Source organism: Lampetra fluviatilis, chromosome 44 (genome assembly GCF_964198595.1).
Source record: "Lampetra fluviatilis chromosome 44, kcLamFluv1.1, whole genome shotgun sequence".
NCBI lineage: Eukaryota > Metazoa > Chordata > Hyperoartia > Petromyzontiformes > Petromyzontidae > Lampetra > Lampetra fluviatilis.
The window spans coordinates 3,468,599-3,486,797 of record NC_136318.1 but is presented as its reverse complement, the minus strand read 5'-3'; the positions used below and the strand labels follow the sequence as shown (position 1 = coordinate 3,486,797).

Sequence of the window (18,199 nt, the reverse complement as noted above, 5' to 3'; positions counted from 1 at the left end):
CAGCACCAGCGCGCCCATGCCCATCGTGAGTCTACAGAAACTCGACAGCGCCACCACTCCCCTGCGCACCACCACTACCACCACCACCACCTCTTCCTCCTCCTCCTCCACCACCTCCTCCACCACCACCTCCGCCAATACCTCCTCCTCTAGGCCGCCGCCTCCGTCTGCGCCACCGCCCCCCTCCTCCGTCGTGCGGAACTCTTCATCGCTCGCTCCCAAACAGCCCACGGCGCCAGCGACCAGGCCAGCACCATCATCGTCATCGCCACCCTCCACACCTCCACCACCGCCGTCGTCATCTTCATCATCATCAAAACCACAGGGTGGCGGAGGCGGCGGCGGCGGCGGTGGGGGTACAAAGACGCAAGCCAGGCCCGAAGGCCCCAGGGTGAACTCGCTTTCTGCTGGTAGCGGCGCCACCTCTTCATCGTCGTCGCCGTCGTTGTTGTTGTCTTCCGTCAAATTGGGATCGTCGAACTCGGTGTCGCTGCCGGTGCGGCAGAACTCTACCGCTGCTACCTCATCGGCCGCTCCCGCTGCGCCGCTCTGCGGGTCTCCCGTTCCTCCTCCTCCGCCTCCTCCTCCTCTTCTTCCTCCTCCTTTGCTGCCACCGCAAGCAGCGGGCGGAGGCAACGGCAGTGGCCGGCGCCGCCCCCCGCCGGCGTCTCCCTCGCTCCGAGCCGGAGCCGTCCCCAACAGCAGCGGCAGCAGCAGCAACAACTACCACCACCACAACCACCACCACAACAACAGCAACAATAACCACCACAACCACAACCACGGCGCCGGAGCCAACGCGGCCGCGGTCGTCCCGAACGGGAAGGGCCCCGCCGCGGAGATCGCCCGGAGGCGGGAGGACGGGAGGAGCGTCCCGCACCGCAAGGCGGCGCTGGGTAATGCGCATGCGGGCGCCCGGGCACGGTCGTGCGTGCAGTCATCTCCCTCTTCGCCTCTCACTGCTACCCTCTGCAGCCGTGCGTGTGGACTCCCTTCATCGCTGCCTTGCTCTTGAGTGGGTCGGTGGGTGGGTGAGTGGGTGGGCGGGCGAGTGGTGAGTGAGTGGGTGAGTGGTGAGTGGGGCGCCGTGGTAGCCGCGATGTGAACTCCCTCGCCTGGTATGCAGGAGGTCCTGGGTTTGATCCCGACCCTGACGCCTGCTGTATATTTGGAGTTTGCATGTCTCTCTCCTCGTGGTCGCGTGAATTTTCCTCTGGGTCCTTCGGTTTTCCCACATTTAGAAACATTTGGCTGCTATACATTTCCACCTGATAATTCACTTCGTTGGGCTATCATTTGTGGCCAGGTCGCTTTTGAAAAAGAGCGGTATATCTCAGTGGGCCTTACCTGGTCAAATAAACATTGTTTAAATCGTTTTTAGTAATAGATCAGTGAATGTGTGTGTGTATGTTGAACTGCTTTCTCACCATACATCGCCAGCCGTGCTAATCGGAGGTGCGAATGCAGGAGTGTTTGAATGGGTAAGTGAATGGATGAGTGGGTGGGTAAGTGAGTGCGTGAGCAAGTGGGTGACGAAGTGAGTGGATTAGTGAATGGGTGAGTGAGTGCTCGGTCAAGTGAGTGAGTAGGTAAGTGAATGGGCAAATGCGCAGTTGGGTAAGTAAGGAGAGGGTGGATAAGTGAGTGGGAGAATGAGTGAGTGGGTGAGTGAGTGGGTTAGATGTTTGCTACACTATGGCTACAATACCAATGCACATCGCCGTCATCGTCATTGTTGCTGTCGTAGCCCCAGAATTTATTTAACGCGAACGCTTTGCGGATTTACAAAGCGCGGGAACGCGACAGCGGCTCCAAGACGTGAAACGCGCAAGACCAGCGCCGCGATCGGTGACGACCGTCCGCAAATACGCGACGTCTCATCGCCCGCGACGGCGACTCCGTGTTCCTGACTTTGTCCCCGTTTTGCGTTCTCCCCGCGGGCGTCAGCGCGAGAGCCGGACGCGGGGCGGCACCGCGGCGGCACGGACGTGGAGAGCGGCCGGCGGCCCTGCCTGCGCTCGCTCGCCTGCAAGGTCAGCAAGCGCGCGGTGGTGCACCGCCGTATGCGCGCGGCCCCGCGGTCGCTCTGCCGATCAAGTCGGTCGATGAACGTTTTTCGCGTTCGTACGCCGGCTCCCAGGACCGGAATCGCAATCGCATAAACGATGTAGGTTACGCGATCGCAGAAGCAAAGTTTGTGGGGAGTAATAGCCATTTTATATACTTTTTAGGCATAAGCATTTACGAAATAACACTTACTACCCAGGAACAAACATTTTGTTAGTGTAATTCGGCAAGGCCACAGCTCCTTACGTGTCGAATTAACAAGGGTTTACCGTAGATGGGTTCCGTGACGTCACTTCGTTCCATGACATCGCAGAAACGTCGTTACCAGAGGTACACACGACAGAGGAGGCATCGGGGGATGCGTTACAGGACATCGGAGGAGGGAGGGGTACAAGAGGAAAACATTGCTGCACCGTAGCCTTCACTTTGTCTGCTTGGCTGAAGGTGGTCGTCAAGGTGGACTGCGCCAACCCCTAACGAATGCGCCACTTCATCCTTTTGAACGGCTTCGCATGATTTGTGAAAATATTTTCGCAAATTATTTTTTGTGCAAAAATATGGGGACCAAGGGTGGTCCCCACCATGGCTGCTTTCCCAGAGGATTACTTTACCACGGCCAGCTCCATTAAAACTTCATAAAAAATCTGCCAGCCATAAATTCCGTGATATTATTTAAATTAACTTTTGAAGACTGGACGGTCAGTCGTTTCCCCTTATCCGACGAAGGGAAAGCCCACAGAGCGAGAGCCGTGTGAGCAAAGCAACGTGCCCCCGATGTTTGCGGGTCTCGCCCTGGGGATGTCGAGCGATCCCTCGTCAGAAGATCGATGCAGTCCGGAGGGGCAGCAGGGACAGAGACGAGCAGTCGTGAGTGTCGTAAAACACAATGTGGATTTTTATATTCGTATCAACGTCAGTCGGAAAGGTTGCCCGAGTTGGGAATTCAACCCAGGCGCTTCTTGCTGTGAAGCCCCAGTGTCACCACTACGCCGCCCCTGTCGCCCTAGAGGGTCCAAATGCGTCTGGAGACGGACGCTCTACAGGACACAGAGGTCACGTTTATCTTATAGAATCAGAATGTTTATTTGATCGGAATCGGAATATTTATACTGGGGGAATCCGATGAGCTATAAACAGAGAGGCAGGCAGCTATAGGTCTGTCTCTATGCGAGTCTATGGGTCTTGTGTGAGTCTATGGGTCTCTGTGTGAGTCTATGGGTCTCTGTGCGAGTCTATGGGTCTCTGCTTGAGTATATGGGTCTCTGTGTGAGTCTATGGGTCTCTGTGAGTCTATGGGTCTCTGCGTGGGTGTATGGGTCTCTGTGTAAGTCTATGGGTCGCTGTGTGAGTCTATGGGTCTCTGCGTGGGTGTATGGGTCTCTGTGTGAGTCTATGGGTCTCTGTGTGAGTCTATGGGTCTCTGTGTGAGTCTATGGGTCTCTGTGTGAGTCTATGGGTCTCTATGCGAGTCTATGGGTCCTGTGTGAGTCTATGGGTCTCTGCGTGGGTGTATGGGTCTCTGTGTGAGTCTATGGGTCTCTGTGTGAGTCTATGGGTCTCTGTGTGAGTCTACGGGTCTCTGTGTGAGTCTATGGGTCTCTGCTTGAGTCTATGGGGAGAGGCAGTCGGTCATAGGCAGTGTGGTGAACAAGGGGCAGGGGAGTCGACAGCGCGGATGGCGGGGTGAGAGGAGTTCCAGACTGGGGGGAATTATTGTGCGATGACGTCTCTCTCGTCCCGCTAACCCCGGCTCTTCTTGTGTCCTCTCACCGTGCCGGTGCCACGCGCAGACCCCCGCCTCACCGGGCCAGCGCCGCTCGGCTCACTCGCGCCGCAAGGGCAACGGCGCCGCCGCCGACGTCGCGGCGACGCCGGCCCCGGAGCACCGCTCGCGCTCGCACAGCCGCGACGGAGCCCGGCACGGCGCGGCGCCGCTGCTCGCGCCGGCCACCGGAGCCGGGTGGCGCGGGGAGGACGTCTTGACGGTGCAAGCGGACGGGGCGGGAGAGGATTGGGCGGGCGCTGGCGACGGAGTCAACGCTTTGGCCAAACTCCGCTCGTTCAATCCCAGGTGACGCTTCGGGGGGTTCGGTGAGGGTGTGGTGGTGGTGGTGAGGATTGAGAGAGCGCGGTGAGAGGTGTGCAGCGTTCGGTGGTTGTGTACGGGTAAAAAAGATAAAGGAGCAGCCCTGCAATTGCACGAGAGGGAGCTCTGGCCTACGATTCCGTGCTGCACAGATGCCTTGCAAGAGCCAGGACTACCCACGCGTAACCCAGTCACGCATTGCCTGCCGACAGACTAACTGCTGCGTGGAGAGAGGCGGCGTGGGGATTTGAGCAACGGGCACCATTGTTTTAACGGCCCTTCCGGGAGATTGGAGAGGTGGACTCTGGGAGAATGTCAGCATGCAGACTGCGTGAGAGGGGCTGCCAGGGTGAGGCGCATCTATATCCCATGGTTCGGGCGCGCCCCTTTGCTGCACCTCCCATAGCGGCCGTGCGCGGTTTAGCGGCCGCCGCGGTTGCCGTGGCGGTTCCCTGGTCCCCGTAGGCCCCCGGCTCGGCACCGCCCCCCCCCCCCCCCCCCCCAGCTCACTGGCGCCGCTAAAAGCGTTGAGCTGGGCCCCCGGGGAGCGGGACCACGGAGAACGGTGCCGAAATAACCAGCGGCAGCAGCTCCCCAAGCGAGACGGAGGTGTGCGCAGAGAGCGAGAGAGCGTGAAATGAGTGGGTGAGCGGGTGGGTGTGGGTGAGTTTGAGTGGGTGAGTTTGAGTGGGTGAGTGCATGTGCGAGTGTTAGCACTGGGGAAACAAAGGCGGCCGGGCATGGTGCTGGCCTTCATCGGTGCTTGCTAACAGCACTTGCCCCGAAAGTCTGTTGAGACTACTACACGGGGGATCTTTGTCTTTGTGAGTGCGAGGAGGTGCGTGTGTGTGGGCGTGCTGCGCTATGAACCCGGCGACCTGGGCAGTGCTTGTAACTTACTCCGATTCAGTCGAGAGCAGCGTTATCTTTTCATCAACTGCGTAACGCTGCGTGAAAGCTTCCAGGTCTGTCACTCCACACGAAGCTAAATGCCTTTCACGACCACAGTTGTGCCCTCCCTTCTCTGTTTGAAGAAATATGGAGCCCTCTAAAGGAACATCTGCGCCCGTTTGAAACATTCAGGATAGCCTGCCTATGGTCCATGCTGAGTTTATCCAGATTGGATTATATGATTAGCTTAAAGATCCTTGAAAGATCTAGACACGGTCTGGGCCATGTAGCCCGCATTCCCAGCCACTGCATGCCCCCAAGTAGCTTCTGTTTGACCGGATAGAGCGGGCTAGAGAAGAGATTAGCTGCTATGGTGCAGAAGGATGTGGAGCTGATCGGACCCGCCGAAGGCTGGTGTCAGTGGTGTCAAGATAAGCTTTTGTTGAGGAGGCTCATGAAGGAGGTCAGAAGAGGTCAGAACAGCTGCCGTCCAGCAGCAGCGGAGGTCAGAAGAACAACGAGCGGTGCGCCGGGCAGATACAATGGAGTGAGTTTTCACAGTGGGGAGCAAAGGGTTGTGCATCGCCCAGTCATCTCGGTCGGTCAACCCATGGCACCTGGTTCTCTTCCGTGACCTGTCGGTGAGCATTCGACACTGCACGCGGTCTCAAAGTGCACCTCAGCTTGCCACAAGCGCCGTGGTGGCGTCATCGCCACCTGGTGGCGAACGGCGGTTGTCATTGTACGTCTCGATTGTGCGCAGAGGTCGCAAACGGGTTTTGATTCCTTACCCGTACCCATACCCGGCCGTACCAGGGTCGCAAACAGGTACCCGATACCCGGCTACCCGTACCCGGCCGGGTATCGGGTAGGGTACGGGTATCGGGTACCCGATTGCGGATAGAACAGTGGGGGGGGGAGGCGTAGGCAGGAGGAGGCCTGCACGGAAATCCTCGTTGACCTGCGTCTCCCTCTGCAGGGAAGTTCACGGCAACATTGGAGAGCGACCGCCAAGCAGAGGTCGCAAACGGGTTTTGATTCCTTACCTGTACCCGGCCGCACCAGGGTCGCAAACGGCTACCCGTACCTGGCCGGGTACGGGTAGCCGGGTATCGGGTAGGGTACGGGTATCGGGTACCCGGTTGCGACCTCTGATTGTGCGTCCGCTGCAGCCGCCGTCTCACACGTACGTGTGTGTGTCTGTGTGTGCGCGCACCCATCGGTGACCTCCACAGGTCCCACACCCGTAACCTCCATGCGGTAACAACGGTGGCGGCTCGCGGTGGCAGCGGCGACGGCGGTGTTTCAACCTGGCCGTCCCCGCCACCGCAGCAGCAGCAGCAGCAGCAACCGCCGGCGTCGTCGTCGTCGTTTGAGAGTGGCGAGGCTGCCCCTCCACCGCCCTTCTACGTGGTGGGGGGCAGCCCCTGCCCCCGAGGTAGCGGCGCGGGGTGGCACACGTCCAGCGACGAGGGCGGCTGCCCCGACGAGCCGAACGGAGGGGCGAGCGGCGGGGTCGGCGCAAGCGGCGGTATCGGCGACTTGGGGAGCGAGGGACTGGTGCTTGCGAGACACCCGGCGCCACTGGGGGTGAGTGTGGTGGGCGCACACGCCACGCGCGTATCGATACACAAAGACAAAGATCTCCCGTATAGCCTCAACAGACTGTTGGGGCAGGTGCTTTTAGCAAGCACCTATGAAGGCCGGAACGGTGCACAGGGGGGGGGGTGGCCCACGGCCGACCACCTTTGTCTCCCCAGTGGCGATGTTTACACACCGCACCAGGTACTCATTTGAGGCTGGGTCAACCTAGGGGAGGCCCAGGACCGGTTCAGATAATCGTGACTGGTGGTGGCCGTGAGCGGGAATTGATTTCGGGTTGCCAGTTTCGTAGTGCAGCGCTCCCCACACACACGCACACACGCGTATAGATACACACACGTGTGTGTACAGATACACACGTGTACACATACACACACACGCCTGCGTACAAATAGAATTACTCTATACAGGAGGTCATCGAAGGCGTCTGACTCTTCAGCTTTGCCTGCATCCCTCCACTGATGTTCGTCTTCAGCCGTAAGCCGCCACCTCCACAACCACTCCTCGCCTGATTTCCCACACCTCGCCGCCACGCTCCCACACAGCCTTCGTGCTTTTGTTCAAAAGAAGATCCGGTTCCCTGTTTGGCGGTTTCCTGCCCGCATTGGAGGACTGTCCACCCCTCGTGGTGACTCTGCCCCTGCACCTCTCCCACCGCCCGCCCCCCCCCAGGTGTGCACGTTTGGCGCGCGGCAGCTGTCCCCCGGGCTGCACTCGTTCTCGCGCACGTGGGGTCACTTCCGCGTGGCCTTCTCCTGCATGGTGGAGCGCCACCTGAGCACGCACATGTGGAGGTGAGCGCCGGCCGTCGCCGTCCCTCCGCCGCCCCCTCGCGCCGATCCTCGCCGCCCTTCGCCGCCCCTCGCCCCAAAAGTCCTCACCGCGGCTCTCCCCTCTCCCCGTCCCGACCCAGGAGAATCCCCGCGGCGTGCGAGCCCTTGCCGCCCACGATGCCCGTTCCAGCCGCCGCCGGCACCGCGGCCGCCGCGTCCTCCTCCTCCTCCCGGCCCTCCCCGTCTCCCGGCAACTGCGGCAAACGCGTCGCCACGGCGAGCGCCGTTCCGACTCCGTCCCCTCCGGCGCCGCGCCGCTCGCCCGCGCCGCGCAAACCCGGCAGGTGCCGCCCCCGGCCCGGGCGGCCGGCGAGCCGCGAGGCGACTCCGCCAAACCCGGGCAGCGCCGCCAAGAAGAAAAAGTGCAGCGTCGCCGCCAGCGTCGCCACCGCCGCGGCCTCCGCGGCCGCTGCGCCCTCGTCTTCCGCCTCTTCCTCCTCCTCGTCGTCGTCGGCCGCGGCACCAGGGCCGGACGCCCCCAAGCGGAACTGCGTAGCGCTGTCGAGCGGCGCCGACTCGGGATGGGTGGCGGCCGCGGCGCCGGCGGCCGCGGTGCAACCGCCGCCGCCGCCGTCGCGTCGGCGCAGTTCGCCCTCGCCGTCCTCGTCCTCCTCCTTCTCGTCGTCGTCCTCCTCGTCGTCCTCCTCCTCGTCTTCGTCGTCGTCGTCGGGGTCCTCGTCCTCATGCTCCTCCTCGTCGTCGTCGGCGGCGTCGTCGCCGCGCCACCGCGCCGGCGGCGGCGGAGCCGGCGTCCGAAGCGGCGGGCACCGGCAGAGGGCGGGTGCCAACGCCGCCGCCACTCCCCCGGCAACGGCCGTGGCGGCGGCACGTTCGCCGGCGCTCCCCAGCAAGCAGCACCATCGCCATCACCACCACCATCACCACCACCACAACCGCCACCAGCAGCCGCAGCAGCAGCGGAACCAGCCCTCCGCTGCCAACCACGCAAACTCGCACACACCGCCCTTCAAGCCGCCTGAAGGCAAGAAGGGGAAGGGTGGCGGCGGCGGTGGCGGTGGCGGCGGTGGTGGCGGCGGCGGTGGTGGTGGCGGCGGCGAAGGCGGCGGTGGCGTGGAGGGCCGGGCGGCGGGCCCGACCCTGAAGGCGAACAAGGTGGCGAAGGCGGTGGACATGGACTGTGTCCACGCCAGGACGCACGGAGCGCGGGGCCACAGGAGCAGCGAGAGGACGCTCGTCGGGCGGCACGTGAGGGCGCACGCACGCAAAGTTCCAAGCCGAGTAGTCGCGTGTTCTTGATGCGCGTGTCCATGTGCGCGCGTTAACGTGTTGGGTGCCTCGTGAATGCGTGCCGGTTTTACAGAACGCGCTTTCGTTTTGACAGGACAAGAGCACCGGCCTGGCATCTCCCGGCCGGCAGAGGCCCTCCTCCACGCCGAGCCCCCTGCACCGGCCCGTACGACCCCCCCCCCCCCTGCACCGCCCTGTCCCCCCCCCCCACGATCAGATTTCATTGGGATCACGGGCACAGCAGCAATCGCGGCCTACTGGCAGAGTAATGCCGGCTTGCTGGCCAGGTTGCACCACACAGGGACGGGGGGGGGGTGTCATTTTAAACACGCGTTGAGGATACGGTAGAATGGAGGGCGGCTTCTGTACAACACGACTCATTGTGTTATAAAGAAGACATTCATCGCTTGCTTTTGTTTGCTCAGCACAGTTGTGTACTCCACGTTTGGGTCACTGCACTCCACGTTGAGTTTTTGCAGTGCACGTTCTGTTTGTGCTGCACCCTTGAGTCATTGTTACTGCGCGTTGAGTCACCTGTTGGCATGTATTTTCCTGTCGTCAGGCAAGGTGACGATGGCCGTTTGGCACAGACGAGGGAAGGAAAAACACGACGACTAAGAACGCGAAGCAACCGACGGAGCAGGCGCCGAACGGAGCAGGCACCAAACGGCGGCTCCCCGGACAGCCCTGCCCGGCGCCAAGTCACTGCGGGACCCCGCTTCAAACCCCCCTGCTGACTGCGGGCCCACCCACCCCCACCCCACCAATCCATCGCTCCCGGGGTCGTCTTCATTGCTGCCCGTTTTCCACCAAAAAAGAAATGAACACGAACTCGGCGACGCGACGTGGCTGCTGCTGCTGCAACGGGGGGGGGGGGAGGAACGGCACGTTGGGGGAATTGCGCAAATCCAAGAAGATGCCCCGGTGGTGGGGAACTTTTGGCTGGTTTGACAGACTCGCGCGAAACACAAGTCCAAAGATGCACTCGGCGCGACACGACCCCCGCCCAGTCCGACGCCTGGCGCCGTCGTCGTCGGCGCCACCTCCCGGCGAGCCTCGCGCCGAGGCAGAGGGTAAAGTAAAAAAACTGGGACGTCGCAAGCAAGTGTTACTCCGACGCAATAACGGGGGGCGGGGCGGGGGGGTGGGGACCTCGAGGGGAGTTCACGCGCACCGCTCTGCAGGGAGCCCGCCCGCGTCTTTCTTTCTCTGTTCTTCTGTCGCGAACATATTTCCCGTCGGGTCGCGCTCGATTTTTTTTTAAAGAAACAAACTTCTTCACCTGCTGCCTGGGGGCTTAGAGCAAACCCGGAGGAGGTTTCGGGGCAGAGCTGGAGTCCGTCGCGCTCGCATCGGGGGAGACCGCGACGCTCTTCTCGGTCGTTCTACGTTCGCTCGGAGACAAACTCCGAGACGCCTTCCTACCACCGCGCGCCCCGTTTTTTGCATCGTTTAACTTATCGCGTTTTTAATTTCCAGTGTAAATTTCGATCTCAACAGGCTTGTACGAATGTAATTTAATTTTAATTTGGGGGCCGATGGCCCTCGACTCTGCGAGCGTCGGCCGCTCCTGAGCTGCTACTAACGGTTTTCCTGCAGTCGACGTCTTTCGAACGTTTGAGCCAGAAAAATTTATTGTACTTTTTTTCTTTTCGCCGGTAGAAATTCGGGTGGCGGTGGGTGAGGGGGGGGGGACTCGAGTCGTGGACACTGGGTAATCGCGCTCACAAACGCACGCTCGCTTGCTCGCTCTCGCTCCGCTCGCTCTCTCTCGCTCCTCTCTTATTTTTTTTCGATCAAATCAGACTTTCATTCGTTGCAACAAAAAATCGCAATACATAGTTTCTTCACGGGCATGAACAATAGCAATGAAATTCTAGGCAAAATAAAATCACGTAACACGTTTTTAGCGAAGGCATCATAAAAGTAATGCAAGAGAATCATAATTAAAAATTATGTTTAGTTAGGAGTAATTTTAAATGGTGCTCAATAATTCTGAAGCCCTCAGATGCCCTGGCAAGCTGTGCCACACGCGACTTGCGTGTCACAAATGAACAAAAACACCACGCCAATTAATCAACATGTCGCTCCTCTCTCTCGCTCCTCTCTCTTTTGTTTTTACGATCAGTGGAAACAAGAAGATGCTCGGTGTAGTCGGCACTTTGCTTCGTTCATCATTTCGTCATTTATTTTTTACTTTGCTTTATTTAACCCCCTCCCTCTCTCGCTCACTCTCTCGCTCACTCTCTCGCTCACACTCTCGCTCTCTCTTGTTCTGCACGCAGCCCTTCTCGCAGTCCAACGGCCTCCGACGGGTAGCTCATAGCTGCATGCAGAGCTCCCCGTCATCTGCCACCGAGCACACGGCCTCCTCCAACGCCCACTGCTCCTTGAAGGCCGGCACGGCGTGGGTCAGCCGCACATGGCGGCACTCCAGCCACACCCTGGCTCCGACCAGACCGCGGAAGATGCCCACGCTGCTTGCCGGACGTTTCCCCTCCAGGGCCACCTTCCTCGCCCTGTAAATGGCGAGCTTGGCATAGCCGACGAGCACGTTGACCAGCCCTGAAGATGTTTTTTGGTATCCCAAGATGAGGACCGTCGGGGAGAAGTGGAGGCTGAACCTTAGGAGGATGTTTCTAAGGACCTTGAACAACAAGTCCAGGCTCTTGCACTCCACGTATTGGTGCGCCACCGTCTCCACTTTACCGTAGAACCGGCACTCCGGGGACGTGTCAGTGAAGCGCGCTAGGGAGGCGTTAGTGGTGACGGTGCTGTGGGCGATTCTCCAGCTGAGGTCACCGATGCGGTTGTACGTCGGGCTGGAGTAGAGTTGCCTCCAGCGAGGCCTCTCCGGAGAGACGCAGGGCAGGGCTTTCCTCCAGGCATGGTCCTTGTGGCTCCTCAGGGTGTCCTTTTGGTGAAACTGGACCATGTAGGAGTAGAGCACCTTCCTCTTGACATTTGCGAAGGCCACCTCTGGTAGGTCTTCCAGCCGGCACAGGTCGTGATCCGCCTTCGCTTGTCGGCATTGGCGATGCAGCGGCACGACGGAGAGCTCCGGTGGAGGAGGACCGAGAGGGACCTCGTCATCCCCAACGCCGATGGGGAGGGGGGGGGGCGTTCTCCCCGCTGCCGCTGAGAAGGCTCCCTTGGCTTCGGCCAGGATCCGGGCACCCACCCGGAGCGACTGCAGCCCCCTGTCTTTGCGGCCATGTCTGCTGGTCCGAGCCACCGGCCCCGTGTTCCAGGCTCCACCAGATCTCCCATCCTGGTGAGCCGCGCATTGGTGAGGCGCCTCTCCATGCCGGGGGTGGCGGTGGTGGATGGCAGCTTTGTCTGTGGGTTCCTGAGGATCGGTTCGAAGACCAGATCTTCGGCCGATCGCGGCTGGTTCAGCCTCCTGACGGCGAGGAAGCTCCATGTCTGCAGGACGCTCCTGTAGAAAGGTGGCAGCTGTCCCAGTGGGAGGCCCTGTAGTTCCATGTAGGATAGTTGTTGGGAGCACTGCAGACCCCCCAGCTGTTTCAGGAGGAAGGAGGCCGTGACGCTCCAGGCCGGTGCAGGGGCGGCGTGCAGGAACTTTTGCGCGGCCTGCAGTCGGAAGGTGGCCAGCTGACTCCGCACGCACACCAGCCCGTGACCGCCCTCGTCCAGTGGCAGGGCCAGGACCCCAGCCGCGACCCGGTGTCCTCCGCCCGACCAGAAGAAGTCGAGGACTCGCTTCTGAAGCGCGTTGATGAGGCTCATGGGGGGGGTGCAGGGAGAAGAGTCGGTGCCACAGCATGGACGTCACCAGCTGGTTCACCACCAACGTCTTTGTCCTGAAGGTGAGGAACTTGCACAGGCGACTCCAGGTGCCCAGCCGCTCCTTCACCTTCTCCTCCAGCTGGACCCAGTTCCTTTGTGGTGGTTCCTCCTCTGGTCCGAGGAAAACCCCCAGGTGGTGCAGCGATGTTGTGCTCCAATTGATGGTTTTTGCCTTCTCCGGACACTCGGTCATGTCCCACGCTCCAACCAGCAGGCCGCTGCACTTTTGCCAGTTCATTTTGGATGAGGAGGCCTTCGAAAAGACCTCCTGGCACTCGTGCAGCAGGGCGACATCATCCAGGGAACGAAGGATGAGGCGGATGTCGTCGGCGTGTGCCGTCAGGACCAACTTGACACTTGCTTCCCTGAGCACCAGGCCGCTGAGTCTCCGCCTTATGAGACTCAGGAAAGGCTCTAATGCCAGGGCATAAAGTTGGCCCGACAATGGGCATCCCTGTCTCACTCCTCGCTCGAATTTGACCCGGGAAGTGAGGGCGCCGTTGACCTTGATCATGCACTCTGACTTGGTGTAGTGTAGTTTGTGGTCCACTCTGTCAAAAGCCTTTTCCTGGTCAAGGGCCAGAAACGCAATTGGGATGCCCAACCTCTGGGACACCGCGATGAGGTCCCTGACCAGGAAGATGCCGTCATGGATGGTTCATCCGGGGATGGTGTAGGGCTGGTTTCTGTTTACGACTTGTGCAATCACCCCTTTCAGTCACAGGGAGAGAGCCTTCGTCAATATTTTGTAGTCTGTGTTCAGGAGGGACACCGGACGCCAGTTTTGTAGGTGCCTCAGGTCTCCGTTCTTGGGAAGCAGAGTGAGCACCGCCCTCCAAGACTGAGGCATCACCCCGGTGACAGAGGCTTCCTCCAGCACCTCTCTGTAGTCCTCCCGTAGGGATGGCCACAAAACGGCGTAAAACTCCCCTGTTAGCCCATCTAAACCTGGGGATTTATTTGGGGCCAGACCTCTTACAGCTGCGTCAAGGTAATTCCTGGTGAGCTTTTGCTCTAGCAGCTCTTTCCCGTCTTCCCCCAGGGTGGGTAGACCGCTCCATGCCTCCGCCTCGGCCGCTCCCGATGTTTCTTCAGGGGAGAACAGGTTGCCGTAGAAGTCTGTGATGATGGTCGACTTCTGCTGGAGTTCGTGCGCCGGGACACCGTCACCATCGAAGAGGCACTCCATGGATTTGCGTCTCCCGTTCTGCCTCCCGAGGGAGTAGAAAAGTGGGGGTCCCGTGTCGAGGTCGGTGATGAGCTTCACCCGCGATCGCACAAACGCTCCCCTCGTCTGCTCCTCCTGTAGGCCTTTGAGACGCTCCCTATTCTCGTATTCTCTGAGAAGAGCAGGGTCACTGTCCTCGGCGAGTCGACTCTCCAAATCGAGGACTCGTGCTTCCATGCCGGTGATGTCCGCGTTCTTCAGTCTGGTGCTCCCCCAGGTGTATTGTTGGCACAACAGCCTGGTGTGCACTTTTCCCATATCCCACCACTGGGCCAGCGAGTCGAACTGCGTTTTGGTTTTTCGCCACTCTTCCCAGAAGTCCTCGAACATCTCTATGAAGGTGCCATCCTCCATCAGCGAGTTGTTAAAATGCCAGTGGGACGCACCCTCGCGGGCCCTCTCCAGCCTGACACGGAGCACGACGAGGTTGTGGTCCGTGAAGGGTGCCGCCCTGATGCCAGACGTTATGGCGCACGTCACAAAGCTCTTAGAGATGTAAAATCTGTCGAGCCTGGACTGCGTCACCGAGCCATCGCGCCTCGTGTACGTGAACTGGCGTCGGCCCGGGTGATGTATGCGCCACACATCCACCAAGGCGGCGTCCTCCAGGAGTCCCTGCATTTCCTTCTTCGGCCCAACTCCCCCCGGCTGCCTCCCCGAACGATCCAGGGCGCCGATTGTGCAGTTGTGGTCGCCCCCCACAATCACGCACTCGTCGTCCGGGATCCCAGCCAGGTGCCTCCTCAGGAGGTGCAGGAACGGGATCTTCTCCTTGTTGGTACACGTTCAGTAGGTGGGTGGTGACATCGCTCACCCTGACCGTTACCGCGAGCAGCCTTCCCTTCACCACTTCGGTCTGGGTGATGAGCTCGGGATGAAACCTTTTAGCAAACAGGGTCCTCTCTCTCGCTCGCTCCTCTCTTTATTTATTCTTTTCGATCAAATCAGACTTTAATTCGTGCAACAAAAAAATCGCAATACATAGTTGCTTCACGGGAATCAACAATAGCAATGAAATTCTAGGCGAAATTAAATCACGTTGTAACATGTTTCTAGTGAAGGCATCATAAAAGTAACGCAAGAGAATCATAATTCTAGATTTGAAGCTTTCGTGACTGCAAGGATTCATATTCTTAGGTTTTTTCGGTAAAGTCACGTAGGTAAAACATTAAAATTAATAAAAGTAAAATAAAATAAAAAATTACGACGTTTCGGAGGCAGCACAAGCTTCCGTCTTCAGGTGGAACGGTCACAGCCACGATAGCTGTATCAAGTAAAAAAAAACGTCGTGATTTTTATTTTATTTTTATTAATTTTAATGTTTTACCTACGTTACTTTACCGAAAAAAAATTAAGAATAAGAGAATCATAATAAAAAATTATGTTTAAAAAAAAAAGTTTGTTAGGAGTCATTTTAAATAGTGCTCAATAATTCTGAAGCCCTCAGATGCCCTGGCAAGCTGTGCTACACGCGACTTGCATGGCACAAATGAACAAAAACACCACGCCAATTAATCAACACGTCGCTCCTCTCTCTCGCTCCTCTCTTTTGTTTTTACGATCAATGGAAACAAGAAGATGCTCGGTGTAGTCGGCACTTTGCTTCGTTCATCATTTTGTAATTTTTTTTTACTTTGCTTTATGTAACCCCCCCCCTCCTCTCGCTCACGCTCTCGCTCCTCTCTGACGCTCGCTCACTCACTCACTCGCACAGGCAGGTCCCTGTTGCTTTCTAGAATCGCAGTTGGGGCCAAAATAAAAATAAAACGCTCGCAAAGATATCCCTGAACGAGAAACGACGACGGTCGCCGGACGCTGCGACCGGTCCACGAAAGCTCTCCGTTGCGACGAACGAACAAAAGACTCCCCCCCCCCCCCCCCCCCCCGTGCGTCGATGTGTTTGCTGTCGGTCCCCGCGGGTGCCTGCGCACGCGACGTCAAGTGGCATTATGGCGCGAGTGGAGGTTTCGCGAAGCTGAGCATCACGAGAAATCGCACTAGTGGCGGGAGACGGTACAGCAGTCGCTTTGTTATTTAGTTTTTTTTTTATAAATTATTGTTGTTGTTGATCGAGTCACGCACACTAAGGCAGGAACGTGAACGCTGCGTTCCTCCCAGCGTTGCGTTACGGTGCAGGTTGACCGGTTTACCCAGGCCCCGTGACGATTCACGCACACAGCCCCCCCCTACCCCTCCCCCCATCTCCAAGCCATTCCATTCGTTTTATTTTGCCGCAAGTCGTTTGCGTTTGGCCTTCGCGGCGGATTCTGAGCGCCTCCTGTTGCTGCAGGGTTTATACGACGCGAGATTTGAGTCCTCGCTTTGATTCTCGTTTTCATCAGCCACCGACACGTTCCGAACGCGGAGTGCCGGTGACCGTATGGATGAGGTGGCTTTTAGTAACTTACGTCAATTCTGATTTTCGTTTCCGGTGGTCACCCTCGCCGCTCCGCGCTGGCGTCCGTACCCGAGCGTGTCGGTGACCGCCGTACGAACTGCCCTCCCCGCCCCCCCATTCCCTTCAACAAATCGTCGTCGTCAACAGCTGCTGGGCTCTGTCCACTGCCGGATAAGAGGCCCCCTCCCCGCACCGTGCGCTTCCCACGAGGCAGAGAGCGCCCAGCGGGAGGCGGCGACGTCGGGCGAACGCTGCGGCCGCAAGTGCGGCCACCCCAACGGCCACCCGTTTGTGGCGGCCACTCCGCGCGTGGCGCATTCCACCCCGCGCGTGGCGCATTCCACCCCGGGGCCTGCGGAGATCGTAGCGTGTCCACGCGTGCACCTATTGGGGGGGGGCCCGGTGTGTTTGTCGTTGAGCTCCGTGCGCGTTGTCGGTTGTTTTATTGGACATCGGTCCGGTTCACCGCGCACGACTTCCGCGTGAATCGGTGGAGCGGGCCCCGAGTCTTGCGACCGACGGTGAATTCCGGCGGGCGACCGCAACGGACGTCTTGCCGAGTGCACGTGCCGACGCTTTTGTTCAGCCCGCTGGTGGACGGTGGCCTCCCCAGGCCGCGCGCGGGTCTTAACCGTACTTCGCCGTGCTGGTCAGTGCAGGGCGGCGAGGGTGGGCAGGGTAGACGTAGGTAGAGTACAATGCTTTTTTGCTGCACCGCCCACAACGTAGCCTATAGCACCTGCTATGCATGGTGGCCACCCACCGAAAAACACGATCCAGGCTCAAAATCCCGCTTCGCTTCTGATACCGGATGAGATTGGGCACGTGTTTAGGGTATGGTTATTATTGCTGTAACTAATGAATGCTGGGAATAGGTGTTGAGTCACTGTCGATGGGACACAGCACCTACTGAGGTATATAAATACACACAGTACACACAGTAATATACAGAGCCAAGAGGTCATGAATTGTCATCTTTGTCGGCCTTGATCAATCCACTGCTGGATGAAGGCCTCCCCAAGATGCCGATGTGTAACAACGCGCCGATCACCACCTGCACACGAGCTGCTTTCACCGCTCCGTCTCTTTGGTGGACGTCCTCCCCGTCATCGTCGGCCAACGATTTCAACGTGTGGACGATTTTACGTGAAAATATTCACGAATGCTTCCAGAGTCGTCCCCTCCCCTCCCCCCCCCCCAAAAAAAAACTACTTTGGGGGTTTGAGTCGCGTGTTCGCGGAGACGCCCGCTTCCTCCGCTTGATGTCCCTGCCGCTGGTACGTCGTTCCGCCAAAAACAAAAATACTAAATTCGCCGAAACCACGTCGCGGCCAACGCCACGAGGTCTCGCCGCTATTCCACGGTTTATTCGATTCGGTCTCGGGCAGCCGGTTTGCGTACGCAGCCCGCGCATCAATTCACAGTTTGGAATCTGTCAAATTGGAACTTTTGTCGTCGTCGTCGCTGTTCGTCGTCGTAACCTTTCTCTTTTCTTGTTGCGTAAACGAAATTTATTTTATTTTCACCTTTCGTTTCTTTTGTGTGTGTAAAAAAAACAAAATCTCCCACCAGAACAAGCCATGTTTTATGAAATACAAAAGACCCAAACAGAGTACACGGCCGCGCTGGAAATGGTCAAACTGGAAGCGCGCGACTTGAGGGGGGCGGTGGTGGAGGAGGCGGCGGTGGGGGGGGGCCCCGGGAGAGATGCCCCCCCCCCCCCCGGGGGAGAGGTGCCCCCCCCCGAAGATGGCCTGCGAGATGGAATCGGGACGCGAACGGCCCCGATTGGCAGCAAAAACCCCTTTTGCTTCAGCGATGTACAGTTGCATTTGATTTTTTTGGTAAAGAAATATGATGTGTATATGTAGATAAATATATATTAAATAATTTATACGTTATTTATAAAAAAAAAAGTGAAAATGGGGTAAAAAAAAATAAAGCGATTTGAAGTCAACTCGTGTTGCGGCTTGCTCTTTCGTTGCGGCTGCTAACCGCTGTTCCACCGCTCTCCATCATCATCATCATCCTCAACC

General features: G+C 58.6%; 1 protein-coding gene and 1 long non-coding RNA gene across 2 annotated transcripts in view; both read left to right on the top strand.

Annotated features, from left to right (window-relative positions):
- The window catches only part of LOC144947136 (uncharacterized), a gene marked incomplete at its 3' end in the record, with an annotated part of 28,798 nt that extends 20,281 nt beyond the window's left edge, over positions 1 to 8,517 (top strand). The window contains exons 6-11 of the mRNA XM_078876333.1: positions 4 to 896; positions 1,948 to 2,033; positions 3,858 to 4,138; positions 6,280 to 6,634; positions 7,319 to 7,440; positions 7,560 to 8,517. Of these exons, the coding sequence (XP_078732459.1) occupies positions 4 to 896; positions 1,948 to 2,033; positions 3,858 to 4,138; positions 6,280 to 6,634; positions 7,319 to 7,440; positions 7,560 to 8,517 (2,695 nt within the window). The remainder of the gene's footprint in view (positions 1 to 3; positions 897 to 1,947; positions 2,034 to 3,857; positions 4,139 to 6,279; positions 6,635 to 7,318; positions 7,441 to 7,559) is intronic.
- Positions 8,518 to 8,522: 5 nt separating this feature from the next.
- On the top strand, positions 8,523 to 9,851 carry LOC144947241 (uncharacterized). Its single transcript, XR_013640016.1, has 3 exons — positions 8,523 to 8,685; positions 8,822 to 8,893; positions 9,290 to 9,851. It is a non-coding gene; the product is annotated as an uncharacterized LOC144947241 (long non-coding RNA).
- The last annotated feature ends 8,348 nt before the right edge of the window (positions 9,852 to 18,199 follow it).